The sequence below is a fragment of the Cololabis saira genome, chromosome 2, assembly GCF_033807715.1.
Source record: "Cololabis saira isolate AMF1-May2022 chromosome 2, fColSai1.1, whole genome shotgun sequence".
Taxonomy (NCBI): domain Eukaryota; kingdom Metazoa; phylum Chordata; class Actinopteri; order Beloniformes; family Belonidae; genus Cololabis; species Cololabis saira.
Window position 1 is genome coordinate 42,268,999 of NC_084588.1, and position 17,904 is coordinate 42,286,902.

At 42.7% G+C, this 17,904-nt stretch overlaps 1 protein-coding gene across 3 annotated transcripts in view; it reads left to right on the forward strand.

Annotated features, from left to right (window-relative positions):
- The first annotated feature begins 659 nt into the window (after positions 1-659).
- fto (FTO alpha-ketoglutarate dependent dioxygenase) overlaps positions 660-17,904 on the forward strand; it is a 154,359-nt gene continuing 137,114 nt past the window's right edge. For 2 of the 3 annotated variants that reach the window (XM_061745874.1, XM_061745884.1), the window contains exon 1: positions 660-774. In XM_061745874.1, the coding sequence (XP_061601858.1) occupies positions 697-774 (78 nt within the window). In that variant the 5' untranslated portion in view covers positions 660-696. Of the gene's footprint in view, positions 775-17,320; positions 17,376-17,904 lie in introns of those variants that run through there. The other variant, XM_061745895.1, reaches the window with a different exon arrangement.

Consider the following 17,904-nt stretch of genomic DNA (forward strand, 5'->3'; position numbering starts at 1 on the left):
GTAGTTGAGTGTACTGCTGCTGCACAAAGAGAATTTCCCCATTGAGGGAGGAATAAAGGACTATCTAATCTAATCTAATATTCATGATAAAATCACAATAAAAATATTTACTAAAAATGTATTAATATTAAAAGTAGCTCTTGTCTTTCACTATCACATTTTTTTTTACTTTAATACATACCACAACGTTTTCATGAACTGTAAACCTCAATATGACTTAAATTCAGCGTTTCTGCTAGGGGGTTCCCTTTTTAATGTGTCCAGAAACTGATTCTTTTTTAATTTACATGCATCTGTTCAAATTCAAGAAGCTAAATTCTGTAATTGAATTAAAAATGTGTAACGAACTATACAAATTCTACTTACTTTTTGGATACTCTGTGAATCTGTCTCTGTTGATAAAAAAAAAAAAAAAAAAAAAAAGAAAAAACACCTCTGCCGCGCATGCGCAGTGCTATTTCCGCCTGCTTCCGCCGCCAGCGCTGGCTCATTCTGGGACTTGTAGTTCTTTTCGCTACGCTTTCTCTATCTCTTTTAAGAAACGGCGCCAGAAAAAACACTTTACACCGGCTGTCTAGATGGCGTGCTTTCCGCCGATATTAAATAAACTGGTTCACAACATTTGCTCGCTCGTTACACCGGAAAAATGTTGAAATGCCGTTTATTCGGGCACTACAACGACCAACATCGCCCCTAATGAAGGCGAAGCAGTGTAAACACAACTCCAGGAACATGAAAAGATCGGGTGACAGTGTGGGGGAGAAGAGAAGAAAGGTATTGATAGCGTTTTTCTCCGTTAGGTCTGGCATATTTCTAAGCCCTGTCGCTCATTGAATGTCTAATGCTCCTTATGCGGCGTTGCTGGCCGCATTCTGAACGCTAGAAATCCCTGAATGTCAGCGCATACCTCATCCTGCCTGTTTCCTTTATTGTGTTTTCCATTTTCCCCACAGTCTACCACAATGAAGAATTACAGGAACATTAAAATGGTGCTGTTGTTGCACTTCTGATAAGAAGCTGCAGGTTGCTGAATAATGGTATGAATTACAGCAGGCAGCGTTTGTGAAAGCAGAGTCAAGATAATAATTATTTGTTTAATTATTCACTGACTTTGAATTTAAAACAGAGAAGAGACAGGTCCAGCTTAACGTTGAATGTATACTCTTAGAATATTATGACTCAGTGATTAAGTAAATAGTGTATTAGTAACGACGCAGCTGCAGAAACACTTCAAAACAAATGTTAAAGTTAGTGTGTGGGACTTGGCAGCAGCATGCAGCTGCTTTTCCTTCACTGATGCCCTGCTTATAACCTGTGCCTCTTTCCTTATGTTGTCATACTGTAATAAATAATAGTATCTGCTAGGGATGGGCGGTATGGACTAAAAAATGTATCACGATAATTTCTGGCATTTATCCCGATAACGATAAAAATGACGATAAAAAAAACAAAAAACAATTCAAATCCACCTTTTTAACTATAAATCTATCACCACATTCAGTCTTTGGAGCCCCCAAAACAAGTTTTCTTAGCTTATAAAATCACAAAGTAGAAAAAACTTGATAAATAAACAGGACAAATAAATAAAAGTTCACTGAAAATAAAACCCTATCAGTGATGACCTCTTCTAATATAAATAAAATGTGCAAATTAACCTGTGGTTGGAACATGCCACAAATTAGATACTATTGCAATTTTTTTTCCTAATAGTCAAACGTTATATCAACATGTAAGAACCATCTCCTTCTGTTTTTGCAGACTGCATATAATAGATGATGTTTGCTCCTTGTCACTCTTTTTAAATCCAAACCAGTTCCAGATAATGGAGCTGGAGCCTCGTTTAACAACGAGCTCCTTGCTCTCAGATCCGCCTTCCGTTTGTTACACAAAAACGTCATCAACGGGAATTTATCGTTTTTACCGCGAGATGACAAATTCTTACCGTGGGGAATTTTTTTGACGGTATATCGTGAACGGTAAAATATCGCCCATTCCAAGTATCTGCTATTTTGCAGAAGTAGATGAGGTAAATTCATGAGCTGTGAGAACAAAATGCTGTGGTGATCAGACTATCACATGTGACCATAACTTTCAATTTATAGAGACTGTCAAGTTATGTGTTTTGTGACCACAACTCTGCCCAAACCTGAAAAACTGCTCCATCAATTGTAGAAGGATGCCAAGGACAATTCAAATCTTCTTAATCCAAAGTTTTTTTTATTTCCTTGAAGATGGGTTTGGTTTGACGGTTTAAATGGGGATAAACAAATAATGGAAGGGGATGGGATAAAGAAGAGTAGCTTGATAACCGGTTGTGTCTTCAAATCGATCAGGAGTTGTTACCAGGAGAGAGATGAGAGAGCTTACTGCAGGGGTGTCCAAAGTCGGTCCTCGAGGGCCGGTGTCCTGCATGTTTTAGTTGTTTCCCTGCATCAACACACCTGATTCTAATTAACGGTCGTCACCACGTTGTCATCAAAGTCTGGATAGTTCTGTTGTATCACGGTTTGAAAAAAAAAAGGGACACATCTAAAACATGCAGGACACCGGCCCTCGAGGGCCGACTTTGGACACCCCTGGATTACTGAGACCAAACCAAACATTTCATATCTTTTAGTGCACAGGTGAACATGGTTGCAATTAGTGCACTTCCTGGGAGCGCCAGCACTTCTGTGTGTGGTCGCCCTCTGCTTGGAGTTTGAATACTTGGTGTTTGACACAACAGAGACAGTGTGAAAAGTTTAGAGAAAAAATGTTTTGCTGTGCCGTTGCACCTATAGTTATCTCATCTCGTGTCCGTCTGTTCTCTTCATATCTCCCGACTTGGATGCTGTCTGCTGTGGCACATGTGTATGGATCATGTTAGACAGCAGTGAAACTATGTAAGACGTGGTTCCTCCTGTTTATGAAAGCAGCCGTGGCGGCCAGATGAGCGGCTCAGAGAAAGAACTCTTTCCAGCTGGCCTTCAGGCAGTCAGGAAGCGCCGCGCAGACCTAATGGCTTAGCTTTCTTTCTCATTGGATAAATAAAAGGATGAGCAAGAGGAATTGTAATTGAGGAAACGATAGAGTGACTGAAGAGCAGCCAAAGAAGGAGCTGCATGCATTTCGACCGGTTTTCACAATATCTGTGGATAAAGTATAAAGTAATGATACTCCTAACTGATCATTTAGATATGATAGTAGTCTTCTCCATTAACTCTGTCTGTTTTGCAACGCTGCACAAAGTGAGAGATGCATTGTGACGGGAGCACTGTTATTCTATGATGTGGAATGCAAAGTCCAGAAGATTAGGAATGAATACACAGTCTCCTCAGCAAATAAAAACACCCCACAATGTCAGGATAACACTGAATGTTGTGATTCAATACAATATATATATATATATATATATATATACACATATATACACACACATATTTTGAAGGGAGGTAAGACGGTAAACAAAACAATTGCAGTTTTATTTCTTGTTTGACTTATGAGTAATGACAGTAGTAGTGCTTTTCCTTGAGTTCTGAAGATTTTAACGACTCAACTTGCCTTGCAGTGTAATGAATTGAAAATATTTCATAAGGTTTTATCAGTATTGTCATCGCAAGATGAATATCCACTCATGCATGAGCAAGTGTGAAAACAGCACTGACCCTGTCTCTTAACCCCGATGCTCTAATGCCGTCTTTGATGCAAGCGCACCATTTGGACAGTGATGACAAGTATGAAGTGCTGTGTCGAAACAGGAAGTGTGTGTGTGAGCAGCGGGCTAAGTAATGATCACACAGGGTCACCAGATGTTGTGAGGTCCCGGGCTCAGCCCGGCCCATTGCTTAGATCAGCCTCATTGGTTTGCTCGAGCTATGGCACCTAGTGCAAGCTGTTTATGGTATTTAATTTCTAAACACTCATTAAAATGCTTTGTGTTTCCCTTGGCGGTCCTGTTAAATTAACAACTGGTGAGGTAAAAGCTGATTATGTAGTCACACATTCAGACATGGTTAATCAATTCTCCCCCCCCCATGAGTGTTAGCTAGTGAATTAGTGTAAAGGAAACGATTTATGGCAACTAATGCTGATGTCCTGTCATGTCAAGCCTGGTGTTTTAGCAAGAGGGGGGGTGTTAGTTTCAGCACATTCAGCAGCTCTGCGGTCTGCCGGCCATCTTTTCCTCCCTCTAAACCCAAGCTACATGCTGCTTGCCCTATTAATGAGTCAATAATGGAGAAATAGTGTTCGATGCTGACATAAAACATGGCTATGTATACCTAAGGCTGGGTAGCACATAAGCTCCAACTGAGTCAGATTTACACCTAGGCCGCGTGTAGGATGGAGGGAAAGGGGAACACTCGGCATGGGGGCTCTCAGAGCTTCATCAGACCCCCACCGGTTGAGCTGTGGAAAAGCTGGGGCTTAGAAAAATACGGCTATGGCAGATAATGATACCATTACACTAATGGAGTTGGCAAATGAAGGAGAACCCAGATGCCCTGCTTTATTACCAGAGGGGGTCATTTCCTCGCTGCATTCCTAATGGCCTGAGTACATAGTATTGATCAGGCTATCATGCTGCTAATCCTCTACAGAATTACTTATCACTGGCTGGGTGTCGATCTTCTGCATGCCCTGTGCTGGCCTAGCCACTGGGCGTCTGCTGCTCGTCCAGCAGGGACCCTCTGAGCTGCCCACCCAATCATGATTTAGGACCAAGCAGGGATGATGTCTGGGAGGTCTTCAGCAGTGGGCTGCCTAGTTCATTGTGTTAAAAAAAAAAAGAAAAAAGGAAGCAAATGAACCTAACAGCTTTCATTTAATTAAGGGGCATGCAATGATGTGGTTCCTCCCTCTTTATGGCTCCATTGGCCACTGTGAAGCCGGGGAAAGCTGTGAGGTTAGCTGTTGTTCACAGTAATTGCACTGTGCTGTGCTGTAAATAAGAACAGGCAGCTTTTTTGCTTTCAGTGGCAACAGGATGTGATAAGCACTTGGCCTGATTTGATGACTGTGTGCTCTACATATCCACCTCATCAAACCATGATACAGTTTGCTTCTTTTGTCCAATTTCTGTTCTAGTTTCAGTAGAAAAGTCCATAAAAATATTTCCTAAATTATTCACATGCAGAGTATGCATCATTTTAGTGTGACTGGGAGTTGTGTGCCCCAAGCGCATCATTAGTAGAAATGAATAGGGGGGTCAAGACTCTTAGCCCAGGGCTTGTGAGTTGCCGTATTCCTGGTCTCTTTACTAGGCCCCTGTGTGCATCTGCAGGCCATTGCAAGCGTGGCATCCCAGCAGCAGCAGACCCCTCTCGTCACCTATGGCCTTGGTTAATCAAAGAGTTTACCTTAAGGGCTGTATTTAGCACTGTTAGTTAACGCTACTTCAGTATCCATAAAAAAGTATTTATATATTTCCACCTGGAACAACCTATCGTAGCAAGGGAAACGAGCTATTGATCCAGATATTTAGTCATTTCTTTCTACGTGTGTCATCAATATTGTGCAAACATCCACCCAGGCGTCCATGTGAGAGTTGACCTCAGCCCTGGCCTCCATTTTTGCTCCCATTGGAGCTCAATGATATACTATTATGAAAAGTAAAATCAATGAATGAATATGAAGTTTTGGTGTGTAATATAGTGCTGGCCTAAGGCCCCAGGTCTTTCATTGATCGCCTGTTTGAGCGTTGGAGGGGGCTGATTTGTCTGCTGCTGAGCTTTTCATCTACATGTCTTTACCTTGTCTTGGCTGTTTGATCTTTACTCATATATTTGGATTGGCTTGTTTACATGTAGGTTTACCTAGTGGAGTCTTTCTTGAAACCAAATCACTTATACACGCGCAAAAATTGCTGTAAATATGTCTTAACTTGTGTTAAGCTTGAATAAATATGGCAAAAAATACAATGATACTGTGCCATTAAGTTGTTATTGTTATTTTTTAAAATGGTATAATATAGGAAACTTATTTTAAATAATTTATTTAAGTGTAGCGTGGAATAAAGAAGGCCTTAGAGTTTACATCAGGTTTTTTCTGTAATGCAATTAAAAAAACAAAAATGTCATGCATTTTGGATTCATTACAAATTAACTGAAATATTGCAAGCCTTTTATTATTTTAATATTGATGATTATGGCTTACAGTTTAAGATTAAGATTCCCAGAATATTCTAATTTTTTGAGATAGGATATTTGAGTTTTCTTAAGCTGTACGCCATGATCAGCAATATTAAAATAATAAAAGGCGTGCAATATTTCAGTTGATTTGTAATGAATCCAGAATGTAGGACATTTTTGTTTTTGTAATTGCATTACAGAAAATCACAATATTCTAATTTTCTGAGACAGTCCTGTGTATATATATATAATTCCAGGTTAACGGACGCTTTGAGGGGAAAAAGCCATTTACCGCTCCCAAAAAAACAAACAAATGCACGTGGTTTTTTTTTTGGGGTGCGGAGGGGTTACTACGTTAGGTATCAGCTGCAGGTTTTATCAGTCCTATGACGCTTTGCTCCAACTCTATGGATCCTTTGAACTATAGGGACTGATATCATTGATTTCCACTTCCTATAACCTGTTTAAGGTTACCACATTCACTGCACTGATTTGTAAAAGTTCTAGATATCATGCAGACCAAGCACGCCGGCAATGTGCTTCGGAATAGTGTTAACACCTGGACTGGAACCAAAAAACAACTGCAGGTTCGCTGGCGTGCCCTTCCTTTGCTGCGGACATTCAAGTCGCCTGATTTAAGGCGGATATATGCTCCACGAGAACAGAGAAATGTGTTCTTGTTGTCGAGGTCACAAAGTTGTTCCTTCTGGACAGGACATTTCATGCTTGACGAGAGTCTCGGTAGTTAGACGGTTGAAGGATTTTGAGTCAATGAAGAAGAAGGATGAGGTGAATAACATGTTTTTGAAGTGAAGGAGGAGGGAAGTCATCACTATTGTTCGGAAACGCTGAGGAGACAGCACAAACTTCCGCACCATGACATTGGCTCATGACATTTCTGGTTCTCGTCATTAACCCCGCCTACTTTGTATTCACGACCAATATAAATGCAATTTCTAGGGGACACAATATTTGGCCATTAAAAGTATGTAAGCTGTGCAATTTTTAATTAAGCTATTGTATATCTGAAGGATATCTCAACACTGCACAATATCTACAGTCGTAAAACCTTTTATATTGTATGGCTTGCATCCGCTCAATGTCAGGAATAGTGAAGGTGAAGAGACCTTCTGAGTTGTCGGCTACAACAGATGTAGAATGGTAACATCAGCATGTGCAGATGGTAAACAAGAAAATGAACTACATATTCTCCAGTAGTAGCTTTTATGTGTGCATTTCGTGTTGCATTGCAGTTGGCTTGTCAGTAGGTGAAATCGTAGGATCTCTTGCACCGTCAGAAGTCTTTCGTCGAATCATTGACGCTATATGACGCTGGAGTTATGAGTGGAGTTATGATGAAAGATATTGCCACTGTTGACACATTGGTTGGCCCTGCCCCTCAAATACTGGCAACATATAGTTGTTGAGTGCATTTTTTTGGATCTGTAGGAAAACATTGGACAATCTTTATGGTATTTATGGCAAAAAAAACCCTCCAGGTATCAGGAGAGGATTGGCTATAGAGTTCTTTTAATTTAATTTCCAAAATCCAAACAAGCAGAGCTAAATGTCTACTTTAGATTAACCTGCCCAGAAGAGAGAGACGACAATATTTATCATAAGTCAAAATCAAATCAAAGCTTTTCATTTTACATTTATCACCATTAGTGTTGTGATTTTGCCTCAGATTAGGTTGACTTTAGTTTTAGTGCTATCATGTCCACGTAACTTAAAATTGATATTATCAACAGTAAGTAAGGGGGGCAGGGCTGTACGATAGGTCAGTTGACTGTAATCTATAATCATAATAATAATAATACATACGTTTCATATAGCACTCTTTTAGGTACCCTTTTTTTATTTATTTATTTTTTTTTATTATTTCGTTTATTTCGGCATGTTTATATAGACACATTTCATCTCCAGAACATTATACATTGCATACTCAGCACATGACGATACCCTTCTGCAAACAGTTCAAGATTGACTATGATACTGGGCATCATAGTCTGTGAGTAACTTGATATAAGTGCTAGCTGGAGAAATGTCATCGAAAAATCAAATGCCCTCTGTTCACCTGTGACTAGTCTATATAAAATTAGAAGTACAATCATCTTTTTGTTTCACAGTGTACGCTTATGTTTATCTTGATTTCTCTTGGAGAACACTAGCACCTCTTTCCCAAATTCCCGATACTTTTCTTGCTGTTTGATTTTAAGTAGTTATAAACAGAATTGTCCCTTATATGGAAACAGTCTCTGTCCCTGACAGGTTTTGTGTCTGACAACCCCATTAGCCACAGACGTCAGTGTAGTTGTAAACAGGGCTTTAAAGTGGATCATGCAAACTGACTTACTAGACCAGCCTTCAGGTTCAATGATGCTACGTCGAGAATCAACTGGCCAAGTCAGAATCATCTGTCATGCATGCGTCCCGTCACGAGAGAGACACAGAATAATCAGTCCAATCAATAGATGGTGGTGGCTCATAGGGCTGGCGCTGAATAAACATGGGAATGACCCACTCACCTCACACACAGAGGCTGGACCCTCCAGGGGGTTCATTAGCCTCCCAAGGCTAAGATCCAAATGACATGTTAGTTTTCATTGCTGTTTCTTTGGTGTTGCGGTGGTGTTGTGAGCGTCTGTGTATTATTATATTCCCTTTGTTAGGTTTTCGTATAGGTTGTGTATCTTCAATTAATGGGGGTGCAAGTGTGTATTGAGGCTGCTGATGTAGAGGCTAAGATGTGATGTAACCATGGATACTTACAGTAGAATAATAGGTACAAATATTGCAACATTAAAAGTCATGTTTGCTTTTAATGTCAGCAATAATCGGTGTTGTTCTTGATACTAATTTTAGCAGTACACCAAAAGGGCTCGTAAAACTCTTTCCTCTATGCCAACTGATTTTAATCCGAGCGAGCTGTCTTCATGCTGTTTATTTGTGAAACTTGTTTTCCTTTGTAATGACTCACCTGTCTAATAAAAGAAAATCGCCTACTGGTAACATCTGGTTTCAGTGGAAAGTCCAAAATCCTTCATACATGGAAGCTGCAGGAGATCGGGTTCACAAGACTCTGTAAATTGTAACTGTTAATTTGTACATCATTAGTTCTTTTCCATAAATGTGAGCAGTGAAAGTGTGTTAAAATACCTGGCAGGGGGAGCGCACCCTTTGGCCAAAGAGAGTGTAGCTGCTGTTAGCAGAGTCTGTAATCCAACGCTCCTGCCAAAGAAGGAACCTTAACAAAATATGCTAAGTATTTTCTTCGTTAATGTTGCATCATTGCGTTTTACTTTAGTAGTTAATATGAAAAGTGAGTTTCTTGTGAAGATCCGAGCAAATGCTATTTTAGATTGCATTCTTAGAGCCTTTTGTAAAAGTGGTTGCTCTGTATCAAGTCTTATGGAAGTGTCTGCTCACTTCAGGTGGTTTTTTTCATGTCTCAGTGATTCTCTTAGCCTGTGTGTGTGTTATGTTTTTTCTTCTTCATCAGTCTAACTTTTTTTTTTTTTGCATATGCGAAAGAGCAAACGACAGTTTGATTGGCATGCTGTCAGAGAGGACGATGCCTTTCCAGTGGTGGAGCATCAGCCCTTTCCTGAGAGCTTGTATGTGAGAGTGTTTGTGCAGAAGAAGTGGGGGTATTGTCAGGACGTGACCGGCACACTTTGTATGTTCTCCCTGAGACAGGTGCTCCTGGGCGAGCACTGGTGCATGACAGTTGCCTTTCATTGCTGTCTTCTCTACACTTAACCCCTGACCAGCCCTCCCTCCTTCCTCCGACTCCTCGTCCACTTCTCGTCTCTTCTCCCTCCCTTTTTTCCTCCACGTCTGACCTCTTCTCACGGCGCTTCCCTCGCCCGTCCTGAGTGATGGACTAGGAAAGCTGGTAGGCAGCTTGCGCTTCGTATGTGATGCTGTAGAGGTGCGCCAGGCTTGTCACAAGCCTAACGCCGTCAGGCCTTGGAAATTCAGCTTTCCAGACCAAACTCAACAAACACACATTCATTTCCACACACACTTAACACCCGTGCCGCAACTTTTTGCTCAACAGTCCGTAATTCCATCCACCGGAGCTGTCAAGCACTTGATCAAACGTGCATAAAGAAAGGAGCCCCTTGGCTGATTCCCATCGTCTTTCCTCCTATCATAATGTAGGCAGATTTTCCTCCCTCTGCCTGTTTCTTCTACTCTGTTTATTCAGATGAGTCTGTCTGGGGGGCAGTAGGTCACATCCACTTGCCGGGCTAAAACGGTTCTGAATTGAGGGTTGTCTCCGGTGAGATGGAGGGAGGAAAAAATAACACGAGGAGGGGTTAGGAAGGGCTGCAGAGCAGTCATGTCAGGGCTGTTTTCAGGGCTCCTCCTGTGTGTGTGTTTGTGTGTGTGTGTGTCATGGGTTAGGGAGTCTGAGGGTTCACTTGTCAACCCCTGTGTCATGCTTGCCCTGGCCCTGTTATGTAGAGGGCATCCACTGTCATTTGTTTCAGGACTATTTGAAGTGGAGTGAGCCACAGAAGCAGAAAAAAAAAGCAGTCGGCACACTGTGAGCTCTCAGGTGCCTCGACGTACCACATATTCATTTATAAGTGCAAACTCCTACACTGCAGGGACCGATCCCCCTTTTTAACTTGACAATCCAAAGTTTGGGCCTTATCTAAGTTGTGTTGTTGAGGGTGGGCCTTTTAAACTCCCATCATTACTGTACTTATTCATTATGGAGCCTGATGGGGTTTTCTGTAGCTCATAGTAGTTTTATGTTGATTTCTCCTTTATTCATTGAGCTTTCTCGTGTAAGAAGCAGGAGGATTAAAGTCATTCTTGAAGGCAACTCTGGAAACATGAACTAGGTAAGCTAAGAGTTGTTCTTAATTTTCAAGTTTCTTGAAGTTCACAGGAACTTGCATCTGTGTGTTTGTCACAGCGTATGTATGAGTGGGTGTGTGTGTGTTAAAGCTGACATACAACTCCGACATTTCCCCCATCATGGGTAAAAAAAGCAAATGATTAAGACTCTTTAAACTTGTTGTTGGAGTGTCAGCGAAGACATGAGCACGGCACGCTCCTTGAGCTTAATCCAACAACAGGCCCGTCTGCCACGCGGTACACCCACTATCTGTGAGTGAGTGGACCCCTTCCTCGCAGCCATTGTCACGTAGAGGGGGCATTGTCACATATGAGATGGACTCATGTAAATGCGCTGACAGGCTAGTGTCTCGGCTGACTGACAGCACAGAGGGATTGGGCTAATCTGAGTGACTGATTTGCGGCGCGCGGTGGCTCGGCTGTCCTCGTAGCTCCGGAGAAATAGACAGCTTCTGCAGAGTTATCTGTGTTTGTAAGTCCTTCTGCTGTGCTGGGATGACAATGGGGATTAGTGCCAAGGTTCTCTAAACTGTTTTCTTTCTTTTTTTTTTTTTATTTTATTTTTTGGGAGGGGAGGGGGGAAGCCTTATCGGCGTCTCGGCAGCATGCTGCCGAAGCCAGTTTTCCTTGACTGTCAATTAAAGAGGGGATCATTAACTTCAAGGGTATAAATGTTCTAACACTGGTATTACGTTGGAAAGCTAAGTCGCTGACAGATGTTCCAACTTTAATTCTCCACTTGTTTTTTGTCCTTTAATTAATTTATGTATCAGTATTTGGGTTTTAAATATTTTTTTTCCCCGGTCTGCTCTTTGTTAGCCTGTAATCTCAGTTACCATGGTAGTCGCAAAGACGTCGGGCCTTGTCACTCGCCTGTGTTTCTTATGAGGTTCAATCGGCTAATGTATTCAATATCATCCAAACTGAAAGGTAAACAGTATCTAATGGTGCACGTGTTCATGCACTGCCTCCGTGCAGCCTGGAGGCGTTGGGTGGGAGGATCACGCCGCGTCTGCCTCTGCTTCTTCGGTCCTTTCCGGAGGGCCCAAACACCTAGGACTACGCTTTACCCAAACAAAACAAGCACGGCTTGTAGGCCCCTGTTGAAAAAATCGATTGTCCGATTCAATTCTCATATTAATTCCTAAAAATCGATTCGTATGTGTAAAGATCAATTTTTTTTTCATCATTACATTACAACTTTTGGTATTTTTTTGTTTATGCCCAAAAAAGGAATGTTTTGTTGGACACGAGAATAACTGGTGCCATGTTTTTGCCTTTAAATATGTTTAAAGGTATGAAAACATTAACGTTTTCAGTTATAATTATTTCATTACTTTATATACTGTCTTGGGGTTACATTTGCATAAAATGCTAAAAACCAAATTCTCAAAAATTAAAAACCGAAATAGACGATTTCATACTGTTTCCTCCCTGGATCTGTTTGGTAATTCTGCCCCATACGATGTTTCTGAAAGCAGTTATATCAGCATTCTGGGAGGTGATTGGTCCTTACAGCCATCATTAGCTGCCAATACTGTTGAATCTCAATATAATACTAATATTAATATGTTGCATAACTACACAGTCATATAATTCATGCAACAGCTCAAAAAACAGTTTTAATAACACTAACCCACATCAATATCGGAATTAAATCGAATCGGATCGAATCAAATCTTGATAATCGATTCTGAATCTTAAGAATCGGAATCGAATCGATTCTTGACATTTGAATCGATCCTTAGCCCTAACGGCTTGTACTTCACTACATGTATGCTTCTTTGGGACTGAAACAAATGCGGTGTTACTACTTTGGGGTTTTTCTTTACGGAAGCTTTGTTGGCAGTTTTGAAGCGTCTGCTTGACAGGTGCGGTTGGAATTTTCAGGCATGGAGCTGTGGCGGGATACTAAAGGAAGGTGTGTACTGTTGGTAGCTACATGGAGAAAGAAAGAGAACTAGAGGCGGAGAGACGTTAAGGGGAGTAGGAGAGAGACAGGCGACAGAGACTGCTAATGGGCAAACTCTCTTCATCCACCGCCATTGCCATCACCAGCGCCACCCCGCTCTTTCATGACAGCTCTTATCCTTTGTTCTCCCCGTCGGCCCACTCTCTGCTGGGGATTCGTGACAAGTTTTCGCGGGCTGATCAAACGCCGCGGTGACACCTGATTAGGATATAGCGCATGTTTACAGTCGTGCATAGCGAGGAACCCCCCCCCCAACCGCCACCACAACCCCTTTCAGACAACAAGGGAGACTTCACCTTGACTAATTAAATTTGCACCTGCAATGCCAGCTGTGACAGCCACTGGAGGGCTGCATTTATTTATGCCAGCCTATACATACTTCTCGTGACGTTCATGGAGGCTGAGTTTGCACTAGCTCATCTGTTTACACTCAGTGTGGGTTTCTCCAGGAGCTGTCGTTACTGTGCTTATATCTGCCGTGATCTTGGGGGGGATGGATGGGTCCTCTGGCACTCAGACAGGTGATTGCACCTGCAGTCACAGAGCCACTGTTAAACGGGAATGTGGGGTTGCCATATGCAACTTCATGAAATCTTTATACGTAACATCAAATGCTTGTCACACAAAGCTGATTATTGACATATAGCTGGAAAGGTAATTTGCCCTTTTTAGTGCTGTTTTCACATGTTTTTTTTGTACCTTGTAGGCTCTTTTTGTTGATATTGGTTTGCACTTTCCTCAGTTTTGAAGTGACGCTGAACTGCAGAAGGTTAAACACTGACGAGAATGAAAAAAACTTGTTGATCGGTTTAACACAGTCTCATCTTGTTGTTTCGAGATCGCCGGTGGTTGATCTAATTTTATTAGGCTAAGCTCTCCATGCTAATGAAAACAAATTGAATTGGCCATCACCTCTTGAGTCCCTTTGATCTCATTTCGAAAGGGCTTTGAACCCTTGTTTAAAATAATATAATTTGTGTGTTCCTCTCTCGACACGTGTGCGTTTAATCACGCGTTAATGTGCGTACGCCTCTCGCGTGTGCTTGTACATGAGCTGCCTCTCAGATCGTGCATGTGTGTATCTATCTAAATCAGTGTTGCGAGTGTAAAAGGGCACAATAGAAGTGGGGAGGACATCCGTCACCCGGCAGCAGGAGACAGGGCCCGGTAATTTGCGACTCTGCCCCGGTTTCTCCCCGCCAACCCTCTCCACCTCCACTCTGCCTCCCCAGCCTCAAATTGACCAGGCTCGACTGCTGGTCATGCTGTATTACATGGGTTAGATGAAGTAATTATTTCTAGGCCACTGACTACAAGCAAGATTAATAGTTTTTGAAACAGCCATAATGGAGGGCTGACCTGCCGTGACATAAGCATTATTTCAAGCTCACCTCCACTCTCATCCCTCTCACCTCTGGGCACTGGCAGAGTGTGATTTATATCTGGGCTAATGAGGGGAGGGGACCTAGGCCGCTGGGCCGCCGGCCTACCAGCACCGTGTTACAGGCCTGCTCACAACTAAACTGTACAGATCAGTACAGGAATCACATGAAAATGGCTGAGTGTTTATGTTTTTACTTTCACTTTAGGTGGATGTTTTATGTAAAACTTGAGATTGTTTAAAAGAAATACCTGTTGATAGTTACTCGAAATAAGAAATACTTTACTGGTGATGTCTCTTTTTTTTTAACCCCTCACCTTTTACACTCTGGTGTCTCAGAAAAGCTGGAGGGTTGTCACTAGGTGGCACTTGGACATCACGTTATCAGATGTGCTATCCTCTCCTCTCCGCCACCCCTCTTCTTCCTCGCTCTTGCTTGCCTCTTTCACCCCCCCGCCCTCTCTCTCTCTCTGAGCTAAGTACACCTCAGATGTCGGGGGTGTTTTATTTTATTTTTATTGGATAAGGGGCAGTGTGCAATGCATTCACCTCGGTTCCAGCCAGCCGTTAAACGCCGCCGAACATGGTCTGGCCAGGCTCCGCCCTGTTAACCCCTCTGATTGGCTGTAATAATTAGCAGAAGTGAACAGTAACCATGGTGCCTGTTAAGTGTCTGGAACAGGTTGAAACTCCCCTCTTGCGCTGGGCTTCACCAGTCTGACCCCCTCCTAAGTTGAGTCATTTTGTGTATTTTAAGCTTTAATATTAACCGCTGATTTAAATGCATGTATTCTGCGCGGCATCAGTAATTACACTTTCAAATAGCTGGGTTTGTAAACCTCCAACACGTTAATTTGTCACCAGCCATGCTACTGGGAAAAGTGGAAAAAAAAAAAGGATTAAGCTCTTCAACTCCTGGTAGAATATTTTCCTTTGTTCGGACTGAGTGATAGAAAAATAAATAAAGATCGTGGTGGCTTTCCAAGTGAGACAAGTGTCATCCACAGGATTTTGTTAATGCCTTTACAGCAAAGTTATCTACCTCAGGATTCCAGGAAGGCAGCCTGGCTGTCATGTAAACAGCCACAAATTATATTCCGCCTTTAATTCAATATTAATCTGAGGTTACATTATAATGCCAGTTTATCTGGGTCAGAGACTACATGAGACGAGATTAGACCTGTCCTAGATGGGCAGGACGCATCTGTTTTAAGCCATATGTTTTTCGAGTGTTTTGGATGATTGTCAGGACTTAAACTGCTCTAGCTTGTTAGGAAAACCATATGCAAAAAAATCTCTTTTAGCAAATAGGCCAACAGATAATTCAAAAGCTCATCTGACTTCTTTGTGGAAAAAAACACATCACGGTTTATGGTGGAAAAGTTGACGCCAATGCGGACCTGTTCTCGGAAAAACTGAAGCAGATTGGTTTCTTTTGGTTTTTGATGCGTTTTGTGGTTTGTCTGATATTTTTTTTCCCTTTTAAAAGTGGTGCATTTTATGTATTGCATGTGAACGTGACATACAGCTGAGTTTATGGGAAAATGTTCCTGGGCGCGTTTTGTTGAGGAAACACACCATCGAATCATGGGCTTAGCATAAGGTCATAATAAACCACACCATAATCGTGACAGCTGTCAACCAGTCAGGTGCAGTTTGGTCTTAACCCCTCGTTTACCCGTAACTCCCCACCGCTCGGGTCGGATTGCGCTTCGGTTTTATCCCGCGATGAAGCACCAGACTTGGTCGTGTCAAAAGATGATCTAATATGGAGCAGAGGGGACACAGAGCTGGAAAATCATCTTCATTTGAAGAGGTTGCTTGTCACGAGATGGGTTTGATCAGCCCGTGATGCCATACACAGAGCCGGGTCTTTGCACTCTCTAACAGTGGTACTGGATTAGAGACACAAGCCACTTTTGCTGTGATCAGTCACTCACACGGGGAGACGTGCGGCGCGACTGAAATCCTCCTTGCACGCGTCATCCACGTCACGTACGAGCCTCTACTTCGTCAAACCTACTGTATGAAAATGAGAAACTATGACAATGATAGCAGTTGCTAGCTTTTCTTGTTTTGAGGATTTTCTGTTCTTAAACTAAATGTTGCATGGCAACACGAGGAAGTTAGCTCCTACTGATCTGTGACATGTTGAGACAATAGCAGTGTGCGTGAAGAGTCTGGCTCTACACCCTTCAGACAATGTGTATCGCTAAGTGCTATTGAATTGTTTGCTGTCACAAATCATAAACCTTTTTATGACCAGGTGCGACCGCTGAACACCCACTCGTATATCCATCCATCTGCACTATCCTGAGCCATATGCTGGTCTGCCGGGCTCCGAGGAGCACCGCGCCAGGCTCTGGAGCTGGGGATTTTAAACGCTCCACCTGACTATTGATCTCTTTCGCTTCGCTGGGCCAACCACGCCGAGGTTGCGGAAAAAAAAAGAAAACAGAGAGAAAAGAGGGCAGGATGCAGAAGGGAAGGGCAATCAAGTGACCTGGGTCCTCTGGTCCTCTGGTCTGTCCTTGACACTGCCTGTGGGACGGCCCGGAGGATGCCTCCCGTCGTCGCGGCTAGCCCCGCATCCAGCATCCACAGTTAGCCGGCTCTCCCTGTGGGCCGAGCTGCACTTTGCACGGCCGTATTGATTTTTTCTGGAAGGGCAGGGAAAGTGTGGCTGGATGGCGAGAGTAAAAGAGTGCGGGAGGGGGGGAGACGGAGGAATCGGGGGGGAGCTTTCTAAAGCACTGACTTCTCCTTGACTGCACCGCGACAACCCTGATAGAACAGCTCAGTGGCACTGGCGCTCCACCGAAAAACGGCTAATCACAGTCTTTCAATCAACGCTCTCCTGTGTCTCTTCTCTTTCCTCCCTCCATCCTTCACCCTTCCTCATTTTGGTTCAGTCTTTTCATCTGACTTTCCCCAGACTGAACGGGACCCAGCCTGAATACCAAGGGAGCGCGTCTGCATTAAAACCGGCCATTCCACATGGAGAACAGCTGACCTCATGAAAGCATGTTGTAATTTGAAGGTGAAAACTAAAAAGCTTTTTTCGATCGACATAATCTTAATGGAAACGTTATGGCCCGGCCGCAAACTAACAATTAAGGCAAAATGGAGTATCGGTGGTGTTAGCCAAGAGTTCATGGAGATGTGACATTGTCTCTTGTGACAGAAAAGGCTGCTAGTTTGAATCCTGGAGTGGGTTGCCAACTCAAGATGCCCTTGAACAGGCTTTATGCACATGAGTCACATAGAAGAGGAGAGAAACTTCTGATTGAGTACGGGAACTCTTTACATGTAAGAGCAGCGTGCAGCAGCGCCTCGGTGAAGTTGCTTGAGCATGGGAGTGTGAAGCAGCAGCCATGTTTCTGATGAAGAGCATCCTCGGTCAGTCTCCCCCAGATAAATAAAAAGAAGGTTATGTAAGGCGCGCATCGACAGATCTCTTAAACTCCCCTCCTCTCTTTGTCTTCCTCGCCTCTCTTCTTCCCTCCAGATTTGACACTCACGAAAGGTCACAGAAACATCTTTTTTCCCCTTTAAGGTGTAGATAAGTG